Source organism: Filicampus tigris, chromosome 8 (genome assembly GCF_054856515.1).
Source record: "Filicampus tigris isolate MCC_2025a chromosome 8, RoL_Ftig_1.0, whole genome shotgun sequence".
Taxonomy (NCBI): domain Eukaryota; kingdom Metazoa; phylum Chordata; class Actinopteri; order Syngnathiformes; family Syngnathidae; genus Filicampus; species Filicampus tigris.
Window position 1 is genome coordinate 2259389 of NC_141224.1, and position 20122 is coordinate 2279510.

General features: G+C 41.8%; 1 protein-coding gene across 4 annotated transcripts in view; it reads right to left on the bottom strand.

The window, feature by feature from the left end:
- Positions 1 to 1495: 1495 nt before the first annotated feature.
- bcam (basal cell adhesion molecule (Lutheran blood group)) overlaps positions 1496 to 20122 on the bottom strand; it is a 53201-nt gene continuing 34574 nt past the window's right edge. Inside the window, exons 2-17 of one of the 4 annotated variants that reach the window (XM_086038234.1) lie at positions 19871 to 19998; positions 19576 to 19792; positions 16606 to 16679; positions 15854 to 15950; positions 15596 to 15778; positions 14135 to 14256; positions 13359 to 13500; positions 12642 to 12757; positions 10545 to 10686; positions 9828 to 9952; positions 8290 to 8431; positions 7549 to 7572; positions 7004 to 7036; positions 5097 to 5238; positions 4233 to 4332; positions 1496 to 3600 (exon numbers count right to left, since the gene is read on the bottom strand). In XM_086038234.1, the coding sequence (XP_085894360.1) occupies positions 3598 to 3600; positions 4233 to 4332; positions 5097 to 5238; positions 7004 to 7036; positions 7549 to 7572; positions 8290 to 8431; positions 9828 to 9952; positions 10545 to 10686; positions 12642 to 12757; positions 13359 to 13500; positions 14135 to 14256; positions 15596 to 15778; positions 15854 to 15950; positions 16606 to 16679; positions 19576 to 19792; positions 19871 to 19998 (1790 nt within the window). In that variant the 3' untranslated portion in view covers positions 1496 to 3597. Of the gene's footprint in view, positions 3601 to 4232; positions 4333 to 5096; positions 5239 to 7003; positions 7281 to 7548; positions 7573 to 8289; positions 8432 to 9827; positions 9953 to 10544; positions 10687 to 12641; positions 12758 to 13358; positions 13501 to 14134; positions 14257 to 15595; positions 15779 to 15853; positions 15951 to 16605; positions 16680 to 19575; positions 19793 to 19870; positions 19999 to 20122 lie in introns of those variants that run through there. The other 3 variants (XM_086038236.1, XM_086038237.1, XM_086038235.1) reach the window with 3 other exon arrangements.

Genomic DNA, 20122 nt, shown 5'->3' on the forward strand with positions numbered 1-20122 from the left:
AATCCTTCCCAAACCCACATTGACAAATTCACCAAACATTCAAGTATGTGCTGCTTGAAAACACTGCTAGCTATTGCTAATCCGTCCTAACACCGCAGCTCTGCTTACCTTAGGACTGTGCCGTGACAGTGCTTCTGTGTTGTCCCTTGCACATGACAGATCTTCGCCCAGTCACGTTGCAACCTCATGGGCAGAGAAATTGAGCGTGGAGGTAGAAATTGAACTTAGAACAGTTTTGAGGTTCATGTTTTGAATCTCAGCGCCAGCTCGTCTCACGTTTAATCTTTCGTTTGAGCTTATTAAGAGACGGGTTTTTAGGGCTAGTGACACTGTTTTAAAGGTCACAGTAATGTTGACGATGTCCCCTTGGAGAACCTCTCTGGATTTTAGCCCGCACAGGCTTATTGGTGGATATTTTTAACTACAACTTTGTCAGCCAATCGGAGAAGCTGTTCTCCAAGTAGCAGACAAAATCAAAGGATCCAGGGGAGGAATGGGCGAGCACCGATTTCAGGTACTCATGAAATAAAATTTCTCACTAATCTTTCTCTTTGTATTCCAGTGAGTTGAGGCCTGTGGCAAATCAGCTGAAATGGATTCAGTCACAGCTTTCCCTCACTTTGACTTGGCGGCCTGGCATTGGCGCGGGCCTCTGATTGATGACTGCTTTGACAGGCAACACTTTTAATTCGCTAATGGACAGCTAGCCGACCACGTGCGAGTATGCCGACCATTCCGCCATCCGTGGTGCCGGGTTTTCGATTTCAATTTGATCAATTGTAATGAGCGTGATGAGTCATCCTGGTTTCTGCTCGTGATCTGTGTGCAGCTGTCTGACGATGACTGATGGCTCAATTGAAATAGTTCAAAAGTAATTTCTGTCTTGTCAGAACAAATCAAGAGAGAAGAGTTTTTACAGAGTACAGGCCAGTCAACATTTAGAGTTGAGCGCCTGCAGCGTCGTAGCACAACATGCCGAGCAGCACTGAGGTCTACTAGAGTAGATGAAGCGTAATTAACAGCAAAAAGGCGAAGCGGAGAAGGTCCCCAACTAAAGTCCACTAATTGTTGCTGTTCCCACAGAGCGGAGAGAATATATGCCTGTGAAGCAATGTTGTGTTTATATGTGTTTCTGCTCCGATTGTTTTAAGGTCGCAGTTGTTCAAAGGTAGGTTTACCATGACACCAATGCTAATTTTTGCTAGCCTGTCTACTGTAGTTCACATCATATCATCGCTGTCCTATGAAAAACACCGATGTCCATTTTAAAAAAAATTCTTTATTTGTACGTGAATGGTGTTTCCGCATTACCGACATCGCATTAATGTGTAAATTATTTTTTTTTTCGAGCAAAATTGGACATACGTGTTTTTCACAGGACAGTGACGATATGGTAGCATTAAGCTAGCGGACTATTGTTCAACAAAATTACATGCGCTCTTGTTTGGTGTGTCAGTTTTACAGTAAACCTCAAATGGGAGTGACAAATAATCGGTACTTTAAAAAGTGTGTTTTAATAAGATTAAATTAAGTGTTTGGGAGAGGTAAAATTATACTGTACTGTAGAGGCCAACATTTAGAAAATGTAACTAGATGATCAATGACAAGGGACATTTTTTAGGGTTTTGAATAAAAACAGAAAACAATTGGATGTTTTTTCCGTTATAAATTCTAAACAGCTGGAACAAAATACAAAAAAAAACAATACATCAACACACCACATGAGCGTACCACAAAATATACAGTTTACAGTCAAGAGAAGTAAAGCACGGAGAATCTCATCCAAATAATAATCCTTAAAGAGAAAACAAAAAAAAAAAATACAACTCAGTAGTCCCAAATTTTACATAAAAAAAGGAAGCAACAAGCACATTATTTTATATAAAACAGTGAATAAAAGCAAAACAGATGCTGGGAGTTCAAGCCTGCTGTGAGGTTTGCTAACAGTCAAGATAGTAGACACACACTGAAATACAAAATCAGACAGTGGATTGAGGTGACCTTTTTTGTTTGGATTTCTAACTCAAGGCCATTAGTTCCAGTGTACAACAAAAGTCGAAGGCCACGTCAAGCCGCTATCGGCGAGCACAGATCATCAGTAACCCCCAACCACCCCAACCCCCCCAAAAAATCTGATCCCGTCCCCGATTGGCTGCTGTGACATTTTCTAATGCTTAAAAAAAACTCCAGCAATAAACTCAGAGAAAAAAAAAAGAACACATTTGGCTCCCTTCCCTCTATAACTGCTGGGCCCTCAAATAACGAGTGAACCAGTTTCCCCCAAACCCTTCGTCCCGGCATTTTCTGTTGGCCTTTTGAATGGTTTGATCCTGCTAAGAAAATGGCCACAGATCAGACCTTTGCTAATCAGTTTTGGAATTACATCTTGGAAAAAAAAGTGAGAGGAAAGAAGTCAAGGGGAAAAAGTGGACAAACCAAATTTATAAATCTATAAATGAGTATGCTGGAAATGGCCAGGCTGGGCTCTTCACACAAAAAAAAAATCCTACATTTTTGGTTTTCTGGTGGTCGTTTTAGCCATTTGTAGGTTTGGAACCACATATTCTAGAACAGGCACTAAAATGCCAACATTTAGTGTTTTTGTTCTAGTTTCAGGTGTGGCATGAGAGCCAAGTTTGAATCCATATCACTAACAGGATCAATGTTTGTTCACCAGCCCCGTAGGGCCCATTCGACCAAAACAAAAAAAAAAGGTGTACGTGTTTTAGGCTGTATTTACACTGCATGGTTTAAGTGACAATTCTGATTTAGTTTGCTCTCAAGTGGCACAATTGACAGCATAAAAAAAAAACACTCGGACTCAGATATCTTCAGATCAGAATCATGCCTCTTCAATGTGGATAAAAATCCAATGTGTTTGTCAATCTGTCAACGTGAAGGGCCATAAACTCTACTTGCTCGATGTGAAACAAACAAACACATTTGTCAAATTTTTATTATTTTCGTATTATTGTATTGTGTTGCCACATCTGTCTGAAATGTACATCAAAACAGCCACTTATATATGAGCATTAAATCAAAATTGGGCACTTGGACCTGCAGTGTGAATCCAGCCATAGCCAGGTGTCCCAATACTTTTGAAACAGTGTCCATTTGCATGATATCGTCAAACGTTACTAAAGCAGAGCAGAAATGTAACACCGTGTGCTTGATTTAGAAGCAGACAATCAAGATTGCGGGGGTGGGAAAAGACAGAACATCCCCAAATTTCACACACACGCTGCAGTGAATTTTTTTGAAGCGCGGACTCCGAGGCACAATAGTCGACGTGTGAGGATGCCGTTCTATTTGGGCTACATTGCAAAACAATTAGACCCTTTTTTTTTTTTTTCAAATACGTTTGATGGCACACTGTTCCACTACTTTGCCAAGGAGTCACTCAAAGATGTGATTGGTTGATGAAAGCGTCATTCAGTGATGCCACACGTGCAGCGCGAATGGGGAAGTGGTGGTGGAGAGGGGGGCAGTTTGGGTTTGCGCTCCCCTTTAAAAGCGTAGCCAATACAGATCGGTGTTGTTTTGTTTCTTCATAACTGTCGAGCTTCTTCCCTTGGTCCCTCTGCCGGTCTTCATTCATCACTGCCGGAAGGAAGACAGAGAGCCGCGTCAACGTCAAAAAGCAACGCAGTCGTCTCCAAACTGACAGCGGGACGGCATTGACGTGCAGATGTTACTTTCATTTGGACTGACTTTAATGAAAAAAAAAAAAAACAAAAAACAAAAAAAAAAAAACAAAAAAAACGACACATGCCGCCACTCGGATTCAAGACAAGACGCTAAAGGGAGCGTGTCAGTTGGCTGCCAATCACCAAAGAGCAGCTGTCACGAGTTTGACAAGATGTCTGACATGCGCGACGTCATTTCGAATGTGCCCGCCGAGCTGTAGCGGCGACGTTTTCAATCTGTCGTCGTGACGAGATGCACACTTTGCCTGACTGATTCGATCTCTGCGGATGGTTCCTTCTGCCTTTACCACAACTCGCCACATCGCAAATAGCAAAAATCTGTGGCCTGATTGAATGAAGCGCCTCCCCTCACTTCAACAAAGAATTTTAAAATTAGATATGGCTTTGGCCTAAGCACTAACACATTGAATAAGTGAGGATCGGTAACTCCAGATCAGCTACCCCCCCCCCGGAAAAAAAAAATCCATCATTACGAGAATTCCCTTATTAGCTTCTGAGGATGTTAGCTCGTGTCAGTTAGCTCACCTGCTCCGCGGGCGGTCTCTTGTTGAGGAGACCAGCCTCTTCGTTGGCCTTGTCCGTCTTCATCTCCACTACAATGTCATTGTTCACTTCTGCATCCGCCCTGTAGGGGGTGCAGGAGACAAACAACCAAATTATGCACAAATAAAGCCTGCCATGAGAAACCTTTGATCATGTGAGGACAACAAGAGAATCATATAATAAGTAAAGGGAATATTTCCTTTGCTCCTGGGCGCCTCCTATAGTTGTGGAGTGTCACTTACATCTAAGTCACTTAAATGACGATAAAAACATTTGTTAAAGTGGAAGTCAACACAAACTTTTTTTTTTCCAACTATATGTTCTATGCAAGCCCACAAGTTGAAACAGGGCATTCTGATAAATATTGTGTTTGTGGAATAAGTGCTAATCCACCCGTTTTTAGTCATCTCTGGGGACGGCCATTTTGTCTTCTGTCGACACAACTGCTGACAACGACCAATCACAGGTCAGATTCAGAAAACAGGTCACCCGTGATTGGTCCTTGTGAGCAGTTGTGATGTCATTTTCAGTTGACAGAAGTGACAAAATGGCCGCCCCCGCAGATGGCTAAAAACGGGTGCATTTTGCTGCTTAACTCATATTCCACAAACGCAAAAATAATCAGAATGCCGTGTTTCAACTAGTGGGCCCTGCTGGGAACATACTCTTGAAAAAAGATATGTTTGGGTTGACTTCTGCTTCAAGTGCGAAAGACTAGTCGGAAGCTAATGAACCCAAGCTAACGACTAGAGTTGATTTCTTTCTGAATTGAAACGGAGAAGGAAGTGAATTGATGGCAAAATGTATCTTGTGGTTCTTTTGAGAAGCAGCATTGCAGCTACTCACACTTGCTTCTTGTCCTTCTTGGCGCAGGGCAGCTTGCGCTTCTTGTTGAGGAAGTAGATGAGGGCCACCAGCAGCAGGAGCAGCAGCACGCACACCACCACGGCTATCACCACTCCGCTGGAACCGCCCTGCTGCTGGTCAGCTACAGCGGCGCAATGACGGGGTGGGTGAGGATGGGGGGGCGGGAAGATGGAGGTGGAAAGTGACGGGGGTGCAGGAAGAATTTAGAGGGCATGGGAGGGTTATATTGAGTTGATTGGAGGGAGGGGGGCGGGGGGGGGGGGAGATCATGATGATAGGGGCGTATGAGGAGCATTCGGAGGAGATGTGATTCAATGGTAGTAGGTAGGTGAGGATGGGAAGGTGGAGGTGAGGGTACAGATGGGGGTCCGAATGGGTCCGGGTGGGAGAGGAGGACAGGGAGGAGTGGTGGGGGGGGGGGGGTGGGGGGGGAGTGGGATGTGGAGTTAGTCTTAAATGCAGAAGACTGAAATGTGATGGGACCCCAAATAACGGGACCTGCATATTCACAACAACGAAGCTGCTGACCAGCCACGACATGATGACCACATCACAAACACCCCGACCCCACCCACACTTTTATTACTGGACATGCGGAGACAGAACGTTATGATAATATTCTAGAACGTTTTATTGGTTTGTTTTTTTCATGGCAGGCATTCAAAATGTACGTATAGGTCCGAATGTGGGCGTTTTATTTCCACCCTTCTTGAACAAAGCCGTGCGTCTTTCCGAGGTGGCAATGCAAACGAGTGCCGCAATTTCAGTCCATTTTTGCAAGTCAATGTGATGAGGAATTGGCGTAATCGCAGTCGTCGTGATCCGATGAAAAGCACGTACGGGAGGTCCTGTGTTTAGGACGGAGTTCAGTTCGTAAAATGGTGACGAAATCTGAATTCATACGTAAGTGGGAACATGCCGTAGTTAAGTCAAAATTGCAGTAAATACTTGTGAAAAACACTTTTCGGCCATAAATACAAAATAATAAAATAAAAAAACGTAAGTACTGCTTTAATTGAGCGTGACGTCTTGTGCCACGTGAACAATTATTCTGAAAAGTTGTCGGACCATTGGAAAGTTAAGGACCCCGGTTCTCGAAATTGAATCTGAAAAGTAGCAATATTTTTTCTTTTTTAAAAGAGATGCCGTAAACCCCCACCTGCGTATTTGTGACATATAAACACACAGTTCTGGAGCATTATTTTAAAATCATATCATTTTTAAACCTATTTTGTGTAGTGTAATTTTGTCAGACGAGTTTTAAATGATATCCAAATGTTTTGGGATTTGATTTGATAGTATATTTATGGTTTGAACTAAGGATGTTTGTTACCACTTTTTTTTCATTTTTTTTTTTATAGACCAGTATTAGAATTCACTGATGAAGAGTCCCGATACAGAGCACCGATACCCCTAGTACTTTTGACACATGCGACTTCAATTAACACAATGCCATATAACTGTGAACAAACACCTTTGTTTGTGGCATATGGTCGCAGTGGATTTTTTTTCCCCCTTTTAGTATCGATGGCTGGTATCGGCAGCTTTAATGAACATATGATAGTGTATAAAGAAACAGATTTTTGCTCTGCCTTTATCACCGCGGAATAGCTGCGATTTCCCCACTCTTTTCATTGGACAATGACTTTTTGGCCTGCGCCCAGTAAGTGTCATTTACAAACAAATGACATCGTCGTATCGAGTTTCCAATCTTTAAGCCGCCAAAACAAAAGTCCGACGGTGACGTCTGTCCCCACGACGGCAGTAATACAAGCATGCGTACACAAGCAGCTCTTGTCAAAGCACAAATGTACTACATCGCGTACGCACGGAGACAGAGTCAAAACACACACAGGTGGACACACAGCACGTGAGCGGTTACAGACCTGACTTAAGCACAGGGTTTCCAGAGAGCAGCACTTTGAGAAAAAGAAAAGTGCTCAGTCCAGTAGCTTAGCAAAGCAACCAACGTAACACACACGCACACACACACACACACACGCGCACAAACGGCGAGGAAAAAGAGGACAAGCGTGCAACTGGAAGCCAAAAGGAGACGCACACAGAGTGGAAAGGAAGGGATAGAAGAGAAGAGAATAGAATCTAGTCCTTTATTGTCCCCTGAGGGCCACAAAAAAAGGTGTCGCAGCATCCACAAAATATCTGACAGACGTTACAAAGGTGACAAGAGAAGAAAAAGAAGAACAATATACAATATCCACAGTGTTTGGTAGCTCATGTACAAGATTGCAGTGCAGCACAGTGCGTGTGTGTGGTTGTGTGTGTAGGATGGAGGGAAGGGGGCAGATGGGTGAAGGAGGAAGGGGTTTTGGGGGAGGGAGGGGGGTGTACTAAAACGACAGGGTCTGTACAACAAAGAGTCCTGAAAGCAGGAGGGACAAGAGGAGGAGGAGGAGGGAGAAGGCTCTACCTCTGTCGGCGGAGTTGTGAATAGCTGCAACAACAACAACAACAAAAAAAAAAAAGACCAGAAGAAGAAGAAAGTGAAACGGTGACACGGTGCAAGAAAACACAAAGGACAGCATCAAGGTTGGGTCAAGGCGGATTGTTGACCACTTAATGGAATGTTCAAAAATTGAAATGAGCAAGTCAACACAATTTTACTTTTTTTGGTCAATAACTGCAAAGACGAGAAAAACAAATAAGTGATGGTGGCTGCAGCAAAAATAAAAGCATCAAGATTTTGGAATTTAATGGGATTTTAATACTCTGAAATTATTGGAAAGTTAACTCATTTGCGAATATTTATGAAAAAAATGCTTCCGCTTTTTAAAAAGGTGGATTTGGTTTTGTATGAAATGTAGTGCATTGAAATTTGTAGAAAATTTCAACAAATTTTTGCAACAAAAAACAAAAAGCTTCTCTATTTTTTTTGTCAGGAACTGCAAAAGCAGAACAAATGAGTGATAGGGGGGCAGCAAAAGAAAAAAATATACTTTGTCTTATACTGTACGTGTTAATACGTGAAAACAACAAACAACAAAAAAGCCAATTTTTGCCGATTAAGAAAAGAGCTTATTAATTGGACGGCCCTAAAAAAAAAAAAACATGATGCTTCATTCTTTTGAGTATGAATGGAGACATGACTTCCACTGGACAGGAGGCGTGGCCACTTTTGATGGAGATTGAAAAAAAAAAAAAAGTGTCTGACCTCTTTTGAGAGATACGCTGAAGGTCTTGCTATCGGTGCCGTGCTCGTTGGCCACCTCGCAGGTCACGCCGTCTTTCATGACGGCGGCGCTGGCCGCCAGGACGACGGTGCTCACCACCTTGTTGCCCTCCACCGTCACCGACTGCGGCATGGACACACAACCGCGTCACATACAAGCCGAGAAAACGTGTTGCCGTGTTCAGTTGTAATGATTCGTTTTGCCGTTGCAAACTCGTTTCATGTTGTAATTTAACACATCGGCATTTGCAGATGAAATGCTGCACTTTAAAGGAGGATTCGTGATAGTTTTATGATTTCACTTGATGTCATGCCAAGCTGCCTCTGGCCTACGGGGGCTTTTCTTTTCAACTCAAGTGCACAAATAGCAAAATAGGACGAGTAAAGCACAATTTTCCATCCCTGCACAAGCACACAGAACCGCTCTGAAGTTCAAATTATCTGTTTCAACAGCTTTGCTTATGCAATGAAATATGAATGGTGATGATAATTGTGTTTTGATCAAATATTTGACAGTGCTCCCTTGAAGTTCGACGTTTGAACAGTTTGACCGGAAGAGTGCACATCAGTTTTCCACATTGGAATTTAAATGCCATTGATCTGGTCTTTTTTTTTCTTAATTTACTTGAAGCGGGAAAAAGTTGTATATTTTTCAAAAAGGGAAAAAAAAAAAAAAAAATTGTTTCAACCAAAATCTTTTTGGGAAATTATGTTGCAAGAAGTAGTCAGATTTTTTCAAGAAAAAATAATTTATATATTATATTATATAGATTATATAGATTATATATACATATATATATATATATATATATATATATATATATATATATATATATATATATATATATATATATATATATATATTTTTTTTTTGTAATACATTTGTACTTACATTTTTAGATTAACTTCTATTTTGGAGAATACTAAAAATTCAAATTTTTGGAGGTAAAAAAACATTTTCAAGCACAAATATATTATTTTTTATGAAAAAAACGTTTCAATTAAAAAACAGGTACTCTGGTTGATAACATCTTTCCGTTTTGTATTGCGCTTGTTTTCGTTAGTGTCGCGGGTGAACAAGAGTCTATCTCGGCTGACTTAGGGCAAGGGGTGGAGTAGAGGTGTCAAAACTAATCGATTAATCGATAATTAATTGATTGTCAAATTACTTGACACCTATTTTAATAATCGTTGTGTGCGATTGTTTAACATAAATTTATCCAAATCATCTGATCTCAGCCTCTCGGCAGTAATTACTCTTTGACGTCTACGGTCCTTCATGAAAGCAGACCACTCTCAGTGGCTCCTTGATTAGCCCCCCCCCCCCAAAAATAAATACATATGACAATGTTATATCTGAATTGTACGCAGCAGAGTGAATACAGGTCATCAAAGGAGCACTCAGCCATTTAACAACTTTCTGTGAAGAATGTTTATCCTGTTGGACCGGAAAGAACACAAAGCAAAGACATCAACTAGCATTGACGAGCTAGCTAGCAAGCTCCGACTGTGCCTTTCACCTCTTTCCCCGAGGGCTTCCAGGTGAACTGTGGGACGGGTGAGCCGTAAGCGGAGCACCTGAGGGATACCACATCTCCTTCTTTGGACACCTCTCCGCCCACCGGCGCCTCGATCACGGGCTTTCCTGCGGAGGCACGGAGGGGCAGCGCGTAAACAAAACGTTTCCATCCCGCGCCGGGCGTAAACCGACGAGATGGGAAGCGACGCCCTGGCTTGGCCGCTTCCTCCAACTGTGCCGTGTCCTTCCTGAGCGACAGCGGAGGCAGCTAACACGTATTGTTAGCATCCTGTTGGCATGCAGGAGGGAAAATAGCTTTTGATGGTTTATACAGATGCACTTGACCTTGGACTGGTCTCCATCATAAGTGTTCCATTTTGCACCTCAAACATTCGAGAGATTTATGTTTTTTTTTTGTTTGTTTTGTTTTTACTGTAGGGGCTCTGTACTTTTTAAACAAGTTACAATATGCATATGTTTTAGTATTATATGCACAAGGCTTCAAAAATATATATACCAGTATATATAAATTATTTATATTATTTATAATTTATAAATAAATACATTATTTATAAGTAAATAAGAACAAAATAATATTTAGCAGATTTCGCCTGTTATTGCAAGCCCCCACGATAAATAAGGATGACTGTGTCCAGTGATTCGAAGAGTTTTCTTGGTAACTTTGTGTTCCAAAGTTCTGCCAGTGTCAGCGTGGTACCTTTGATGGTGAGGGCGGCGCTAGCCTGGCCCGTCAGTCCCGGCACGGACGGCACGGCCCCAACGCACACGTACTCTCCGTCTTTCTCGTACGAGTCGGCTGTTATCGAGAGGGTCCCGTCCTGAGAGAGAACCTTGGAACCCTGCGGGGATGAAAAGACGGACGGTGTAAGCCATTGCTGCAAACGGAAGACGCTTCATTAGGGACACCCATCCATCCATTTTCTGAGGCGTTTGCCCTCCTTGGGGGCGTGGCTCAGTTGGAGCCTAGGAGAGGGCTATTTTTTTGTCTTTTTTTTTTTTTTAAAGAAGAATCATACATTTTCACTTTTCTATTCTATTCAATGTTTTATATCCAGGAATAGAATTACCCCCCAAAGAAATCCTATATTAAAAATATACAATTTCAAATTATAACTCACCTCAGCATGAAAATCATCATTGTTTAAGTTTTATTTTCTTTACTGTTTTTCCATTGCTATTAATTTGTTGTTTTACTTGATGTTTAGCGGTTGCTATATTTGATTTTACTTCATGTAACTACATTTCGTATGGTTGTTTTTAAAGTGTTCTATAAGTAAAGTAGAATTGAGTGGCGTTATATATGAGGGAATTTTTTTTCACCAATTGTTTTTTTTTGTTATTCAAGGAAAAAAAAACATTGTTACTAGAATAAACTCTGTATTTTATTGTTTAAAGAATAAACGTGTACTTTTTTTTTTAGAAAAAAATGTTTTGAAGGAGAACCAACCTTTGAGAAAAACAACACTCTAATTTATTTTAATATCTAATCTTCGAGAGATAATGTCCTTCTGTTTTCCATCGTGCTTGTCCTCATTAGTGCGTGGGTGAGCTGCAGCCTATTCCCGCCGTGCTAGTTACCCTTATGAGGTACAACTATATTGTTTTTTGTTTTTGCCTTTATTAAGATAGTTTGCTTGCGGTATTAATAATATGTTTTTATCGTGGTTGTTGTTTGCACTGCACTACACACAATATTTTCTAATATTTTTGGTTATTTACCACATGTACTCTGTACTGAATCTGAGTCAACTGTGTAGTTGTACCTAATGTTGTGGTCTGCGAGAATATGGGAAAGCACAAAGTGCAGCTTTCACACGCACACAGTGCTAACTAATGACAGTCAGCGGGCCGATGTGACCCCCCCCAATTTCTCATGGAGATTCTGCCGCATTAGAAACAACAAGAAATCAAAAAAAGAGACGGAAAAGGCTTGACAATGATGGAGAAACATTCTCCGCGTTATAATTGGAAGGAATCGAACGACACCAGTACAGCGGTGTTTCAACAACAACCATTTTTAAAACTATTTTATCTTGTTATTATTATTCATTTTTGGGGGGAAAATTCAAAGTCCAAGAGAAATCCTTTTTTTTTTAGATTGAGATTTGACTGCTGCTGCCCCTGGTCTCTACTTGGATCAAGTTGGACTCTGCCAGGAAGTAAATCCAAGGGCGCCCATTGTTGTTGTTTTAGGTTTTGTCCGACGGACGATGACAAGTCGGCTCGACCAACCAGTGGCCAGCTCGCACTTTGCGGAGCTGAGTGATTTGATTCAGAGCATTATTGTAATTTGTGTTTTATGGTGAGTTGTCAAACTCTGCTGCCACGCTCCGCCCACACATCATGATGAAAACTCAATTTTTTTGCAATTTAGGGCCAAATTCTATCTGTCTCTATACGTGGCTCGAATGGGTTAGCAATCAGAAAAAAAATCTCATCCTGTGGGAAATTGCCAAAATGGCTCTAAAATGACCTCTTCAAAGCAAAATGGCAGACTGGAGTCTGTCCAGGCTTGCATACTTGAGACTTTTTTTGGAGAGTCTATTGGGGTCAGACACCCGCAGCAAATTTCCCGTTGCTATGTGAACGTGGCTTTTACATACATTTTCAAAAGGCTACCGAGCCCATTTTCAAGGGTCACTCCCGCTTTGCACCTGCTGCAAAGGGGCCGAAAATGAAATGTCACATAAAATACCCCTCCAAATGTCAAATGATCACCTCTGTGGTAATAAGGAGTGATATTGTCCCGATGAAGGGTGAAGACCAAGCAGATGAAAGAAAACACACCGCTCACCTTCTTCCATTGCACTGTATGCGGGGCAGAGGCTTTGGTCTTACACTGCCACTCCACACTGTCTCCGAGCATGGCAACCTGAGGCTTCGCCGGAGTCACACTCATTGGATCAATGTCTGACATAGAGAGAGAGAAAAATCAATCAGGAGCTTTGGCGAGCATGTAATAAAGCTCTTAAGAGGGTTAGAAAAAGCGGAATATTTGGAAGCACAAAGCTAATGCCCTTTCTCTGAAGTTAAGCTCACGTTGTGCTAAGCCCGTTCCGCACAATTCCGAGGTTATCTCCCCTTAATGTGTTTGATAGACTCAAATTAGGAAGACTTTAAAGTGACGCCTGAACCGTGAACAATCCCATCAGACGCTCGGACCCTTTCGTCCTTTCCACGCGTTAAGCGGGCCAAACACGTAGTTCCTTTCCGATCAAAGTCCAAAAAGGCGCATTCATCGGATGTGCGATTATTCTTAGGGCGTGTTAAGAAGGATTTTTGCTGCGACGGCGACTCCATGGCGGGAGAAAAGAAGAGCTCTCGAATGACTCATCAAACTTGGGGAGTTGAGAAAATTGGAAGGCCAAATGGACATAACCAAGAGAGCTAACTTTGGCGGTTACTGTAGCTTGACGTTTACATGCTCCGGTACTTATCACTGTGCAATTGATAATATAAGAAATGTAAGAATATATACAGCATTATGGCGACGTCCTAGCAGCTCACTCACAGTGCACGCTAAGGGTGATCTCGCCCGTCAGGTCGGCGTCGAGGTTGTCGAAGTCGATGGCCTTGCACGAGTACACGCCGGCGTCGCTGCGCTTGGCTGATTTCAATGTCAGGAGGCCGCCCTGACCGATGACAACCTTGTCCTGCAGGGAGGGAGAAAAAAAAGTCCTTAAGTCCTAAAAGTCATTGGATTTTCCGTTTTGGAAAAGGGTTGTCAATTTCGCTAGGGAAGTATTAAACAACAACATTTGTGTACGGTAGATAAATCTAATAACACGTTTAAATTACACGTTTAATTTGTTCACTGACCAAGCTTGTAAATAAATTTACTTGTATATCAGATCATATTGTATAAAAATACAAAAAACATAAAACAAACAGAAGTAAAGAGTGCAATAACTACATACTTTAGTATTTGCGTATGTGTCTTTAAGGGGTGTGGACTAGTGAGTGAGGTCAGGAGCTGGACAAGTCGACGATTCATGCTATTTGTTGGGCAGTGACTAGCTGTGAATTTTCTTCATATGACATATTCCTGAGATTTTTTTGAAATTAGACATCAGATTTTTCTTTGTGTTTGGATGAAAATAAAAAAGAGCAAAAATCTTTTTTTTCCCACATATGCTGAGAAAAAAACCAGATACATTTTAAGTCGTGCTTTTTGTTGGACAGCAATGATATGTGAATTTTCTTCATTTGTACAAAGTTTTGGATAGAAAAGAAAAACTACAGAAAATGTGTTCTCTTCGTTTTATCCTACAGTTTCTTTGAACGTACGTCTTTAGTGAAGTCGAACTCAGGCTGAGGGTTTCCATCGGTCTCGCACTTCATGGTGACGTTGTCGCCCTCTTTGACGGCGCCGGAGTTGACCAGGGTAAATGTCGCCGTCTCCGAGGGGTCTAGATGGACAAGGACAGACATTGGAAGGGAACAGGTGAGAATTCCTCAATTGGGTGAGTTTGCACCGCCGTACTTTGTGTCATCAATAGGAGATGTACAAAGCATTCCACAACACTTTCCCAGAGACTCCTCTTTCCTCGCCTCATTCTCCACATTCTTTGTCTTCTGTGGTGGCGTATTAACCGTGACGCCACCAAAGACTCAGCTAAATGACGCTCACAAGCTGTAACGGTGGCTATACTGTAACAAATTCCAACAAAGTAAAACTGTAACTTGAGCTAGCTGGCATGGACTTGGTAGTTGTAAAAAAAATAAATAAAACGACGGAACCAAAAATACACTACCTGATATAGAAATAGGTTTATGAGTTATAAGGTATAAATAAAAAAACAACAACAATTTATTCTACTTGTGCTATTCTATTGAATTGCACTAAAAGAGCTACAAGCTGCTAGGTAGCATTCCACAAAGATGCTAGCATCCTGAGCTAATGTGATGAGGTTACTTTAACCGCAGTGGGAAAATGTTAATAATTGAACTAATTTTAATGAACCTTTTAGTTATTTTATTTATGTGTGTGTTTTTTTATTTATTCGAATACACTAAAAGAGCCACAAGCTGCTATGTAGCATTCATCAGGCATGCTAAGCTTAGCATCTCAATCTAATGTGATAAGACTAAGTTAGTCATACAGTAAGAATGTTCATCATTTAATTAATTTTTGTACTTTTATTTGATTCCTTAAACAGCAAGCTAGCATTCCATGAACATGCTAAGCATGGTGTCTCCAGCTAACGTGACAAGACTGCTTGATATATACGGTAAAAGTGTTCGTAATTTAATGCATTACTTTTACATTTTAGTGATTTTATTTGTGTTGTTTTTATTTGATTCCTCTTCAAAAGCAACAGGCCGCTATGTAGCATTCCATACACAGTGCCTCAAGCTATTATAGCTAATCAAGGGGTCAGAATGTTAATAAATAAACTGATTTTTATATGCATTTTAGTTATTTTGTTCATGTAAATTGTGTCATTTTAAAGTTTGAAAGTTTAAAGACAATTTATTACGCTAGTACACAAGATGATACAGAGTATCTGGAGCTAGCAGGAAACTTAAACTTAAATGTACCACCTTGCTGCTATCTTTGACTTTTTGTTTTCCATCTTAAACTGGTCTGGCGTGGCTCACCTTCACTCTGTGGGGGATGGGGGGCACTCATAGTTGTTTAGATATTGTTGGTAAACAAAGGAAGTAAGATAGCGAGAACAACAACAAAACAAGAGTGGCGCTAATCACAGACATTTTCAAAGGAGCTCCGTCATTTTGTGTGCTCACAGTTGAGGTTGAGGTTGATGGTGTCGGACTTCTTCTGCTTGATCTGGTCTCCCGGCATGCTGTACTCCACCGTGCACTGGAACACAGAGTCCTTGTCGGCCTTGCTGGGCTGCATGTACAGGGTGCTCTTGACGGTGTACAGGCTCGATGCCTCCTTCACCAGGGACGGAACCATGTAGGTCTCTTTAAACAGAATGACAAATGTGAGTTGTGTTCAACGTGACTTTGAAAATGATAAACTGATATTGATCGACATACTTTCCTTCTTGTCCTTGACCTCGGCAAGGGGCTGGCCATCCTTAAACCAGATGATCCTTGGCTGCGGGTGTCCGTTCATTGTCACGCAGGTACCAATCTGATTGACAGGACCAAAGAATTATCATTCTGTCTGTAGGTACACCTTACACGGTAAAGCTATACCTTGATTTACTCAGTCTAATTGTTGAATCGATGTTCCCCAATGAAATGCTCTGAAATTCGGCTGCAACAAATGAAGGGCGTTAGCTAACGTCAGCCCAGCTAGCTAACTAGCTTAGCTATAGGATGCAGCTAGTCTGTGGCAATGAGGATTTATTATTTACAGCGTCAATAGGTGGAAAAATCGACCCAGATTCTACCTTTGGACACAATGTGGCGCGGGATCGTGGTTAAAGCAAGCCATTTTAAACTAAAAAGAAAAGCACATGCCACTGTACTTTCCAATTCAATAGATAATATAGTACTACTACTACTAATTTAATATAATTAATCAGGCTTTGTAAAATGCTTTGGGCAAGTTATAGTGTAGATAAATTGCTGTGTAAGTGCATTCCACTTACCATTTAGATCAAACTGGATGTTTTATTTATTGGACTATGGACTAACTTTATAAGGGCTGTTTTTTGTATTGAATGTCATTAGATTGTGCAAGTGTACCTAATGAGGTGTGCAGTTCATGTGTGTCAGCACGCACATACACACTCACACGCACACGCACGCACCCACACACAGTGACTACTTTGCAAACACACCTCGGAGCTTTCAGGCTGTCCCACAGAAATGGCTTGGGTTGACGCCTGCGTGAGGGTGGGCTTCTCCGGAGCAACTGAGGGAGGCAAAAAAACAACCCAAAAAAAAAAAACAGGAAAACGAGCGTGATGATAAATGATCATATCATTATGATTCAGAGGAAGCAACACCCGCACCTTTAACCTCGAGATGCAGACACACACATAACAGCGCGGGCATCCCACGCTGGCTCCTGACCTTGTTAATTCAGTTGAGCAGTAAATATCCTGCTCGGCGTTATTCCAACCGTGACCCGCTTCACATGAGCCGATAAGGGTCAGATCACACACTCACACACATGCACAAACACACACACACACACAAAACACTCCCGAGCATGTAAAAACAATCGCACAGGTGCAAGATTCCCCCTTATTTCCTCGCTTCTTTCTCCAGCTCACATGCAAGGTCAAGTTAGCATCGGCAGCCGTCCAAAGCTTACATATATATATATATATATATATATATATATATATATATATATATATATATATATATATATACACACACACTGCATTATGTGTTATTTACTGTACTGAGTGAATAAGCGGAAGAAGGTAGAGGAGACTCAGGGCTGCTGCTGCAAAGAGACTGTGGACTATAATAAAGAAGCATCAATCCTTGTTCTTTAAAGTCCCTGAAAAGTGAAACTAAATGTGTCCTCTAAATTTGACACACCACTGGAGAGAAGAGTTATTAACAACTCTGCCAAATTTGAACGGTTAAAAAAAAAAATCGCAGAGTATCTAAAATTAGGCTTCAAAATTGAGAATAAAAATTAAGCGGCATTTCCATGCTGCAACAACGAGGCGCTCTAAAGTGCCATGCCAGCACGAAGCTCCGGTCCACAAACTTGCTGTCTCTCCGTGCACTCAGCTGACAAGAAGGCATTCTAAAGTGGCCACACCAGTGGACTACCCAAAAGGAAGATGCATTTTTAGGGCTCGGCATAACTAGCTAGCATATTGCATGCCACAATTATGTCAAATAAGTGTTGATGCGAACAACGGTGCTCGAGTTCTTATATTGTGGGGCAGGTTTGACTCACGTTAAAAAAAATGTAAAAAAAAAAAAAAAAAAAATCTATAAAACTGAATTGGTGAGCAACAGTTTACTGCTCCACAATAGTGTATAACACAGTTGTGAGTCTGCACATTTTTGGCAACTAACAAACAAATCTTTGAATTGACTTGACAGGGTCTCTAATGATGTTTTTCTCTTAGTGGTCATTTCCCTGCTAGTGCCAAGCCCAGGAACGAGCACAACTCAGCTTGCAGGAGACCATAAAAACACGACAGACGTCATATAATTCATCCTCCCCTCTTGCAGATTCCGGCGGCCAAATGTAACCGATGAATAACTGCGGGCTGTTTTCTTCCACTAAGTGCTCGAAACTAAATAAATGTTCAAACGCCACTTCATTGTGGTATTGTCCAACACTCCACTGTTAATAAAAGTCGCACACTCACCACTGACCAAACTACTTTTTTTTTTTTTTTTTTTACAAGTACATCACAGTTAATGGATAAGATGGTAGCTGGACTACAAAACCTGTTTTGTTACTCTTTCTATCTTCAACAGATATTGAAGTCATTGTACGGCAGATTTAGTCTTCTTTTTTATGTATGCCAAAGGACTAATGATGCATGCTGTTTTGTTCGTTCGATAACATGAGCAGTTCTCGATGAAAAACAGCAAAAATCTTGAATATCGTGACGAACGCCGTCCAGTGGTACACGTTCAGCAATTTTCCTTTAATAAGTTCAACGGGGGTCAATTAACCGCCAGCTAATCATTCTTGACACAATTGATGAAAAGTTCAATCACACCTGTCATGTCTGATACATGTCAGCTAAATAACACTTGGAGGGTTTGACCCCCCCCCCAACTCCATGTGTGTCCTTGGACCACCCACAGTCACCCCTGATTAGACACCCTTCATATTTTTACTTGCATGGCTAACTTCCTTCCACAATTTAGAGGCACGTTGGAACACGTTCCATTTTCAAGCACTTTGAATCATTCAATCAAGATTTGACGTAGTCTCATTAACGTTTTAAAATAGCATCTGACTGTCAGCGAACTGGCAACGTACCAAAATCTGCTCTGTTCCATCAACTGTGAGAATGCTAGCATATTTTACATTCTTATTATCATTTTGAAGTACGAAGTCATGACGAAAAATCCTGCCATAGCATTTCCTATAATCAAGTGGCAATATGTTTGAATGTTAGTAGCAACAAATATAGTAAAAAAAAAAACCAAACAAACAAAAAAAAACGGTCTAACGTCATTATTTTTCTCAACGTTCTCCTTCACCCTTTCGTTTCGGAGAACCGCCTTCTCCGATTGGCTGACAAGTTTCAGTTAAAAATAGCCACCAGTTGCTCGTCCGGGCCAAAATCCGGAGATGTCAGCGGGCCAAACGCTGACACTTAACAACTCAACTTGACGAGCACAAATGTAAGATTGGTGAGATGCGCGGTGTGGCCAGCAGAATACGTCATACCTCAGCAGTCAATTGTTGTTGTTTTTTTTGGGTGAATTTATTTGTCATGGAGGATTTTAGGATTTGAAGTGCTCCTTGCATGATTCCCTCATGGAAAATTCCACAAAGATGGCGGTCACTTGTCCCGTTTGCTAGCGTTAGCACATCAACCAATTAGCGCAGTAAACGCTCAAGCAACTTCAGCTAGTTACAACAGAAGACTTTGAGAAGATTTGGAAAAGAGCCTTGGAAAACAATCATCTCACACCTGCTCACAAGTTAAGATCGTTTTTAGTCACGGCCTGGTCTCAGAATGAGATGTTACAAAGACTGTGAATTTTGCAGGGTCACAATTGACAAGACGACAACTTGAATCTTAAAGTGGAAATCATCGTCTGAGGGCGTGAAAATCGTTCGGCGTAAGCTCGGCATTAGGCGGACTCACAGAAGACTTTGAGCATGGTGGAGGCTTCTCCGTTGCCAGCCGGGCCGGCGGTGACCGAGCAGATGAAGACGAGGCCATCGGAGGGTTGGACCGACGTGATGGTTAAGGTGAAGTCGTCGCTGATGCTGACGCGGCCGCTCAGTGGCGTGTCCTTGTCGCTTTTGGCCTCGCCGCCCTGCGTGCGGTAAGCCACGCGCTTCCTGTTTCCTTGCACCTCCTGACAAGACAAAGAAAAAGGGACGGACAGTTGCTCGGCCGGCACATAGCAAGATGACAAAATAAAGCAGGCACTCACGATGTGCCACTCCACGATGGTGTTGCTGGACGACGGCGACACGGTGTACGTGCAGGGCAGCTTGGCGGCCTCGTCCTTCAACACCTCCACTTTCGGAGCCACGTTGACCGTCACCGACGCTTGGCACACTGCCGACACAAAAGGCACAGAATTGAGCATACTTAGCGCAAATAAGTTTACACAAGCATTCGCCTAAGCCAGCGAGGCGGCGCGTGAATAATCAATGAACCATGTCGTCAATTTCTCAGCTAC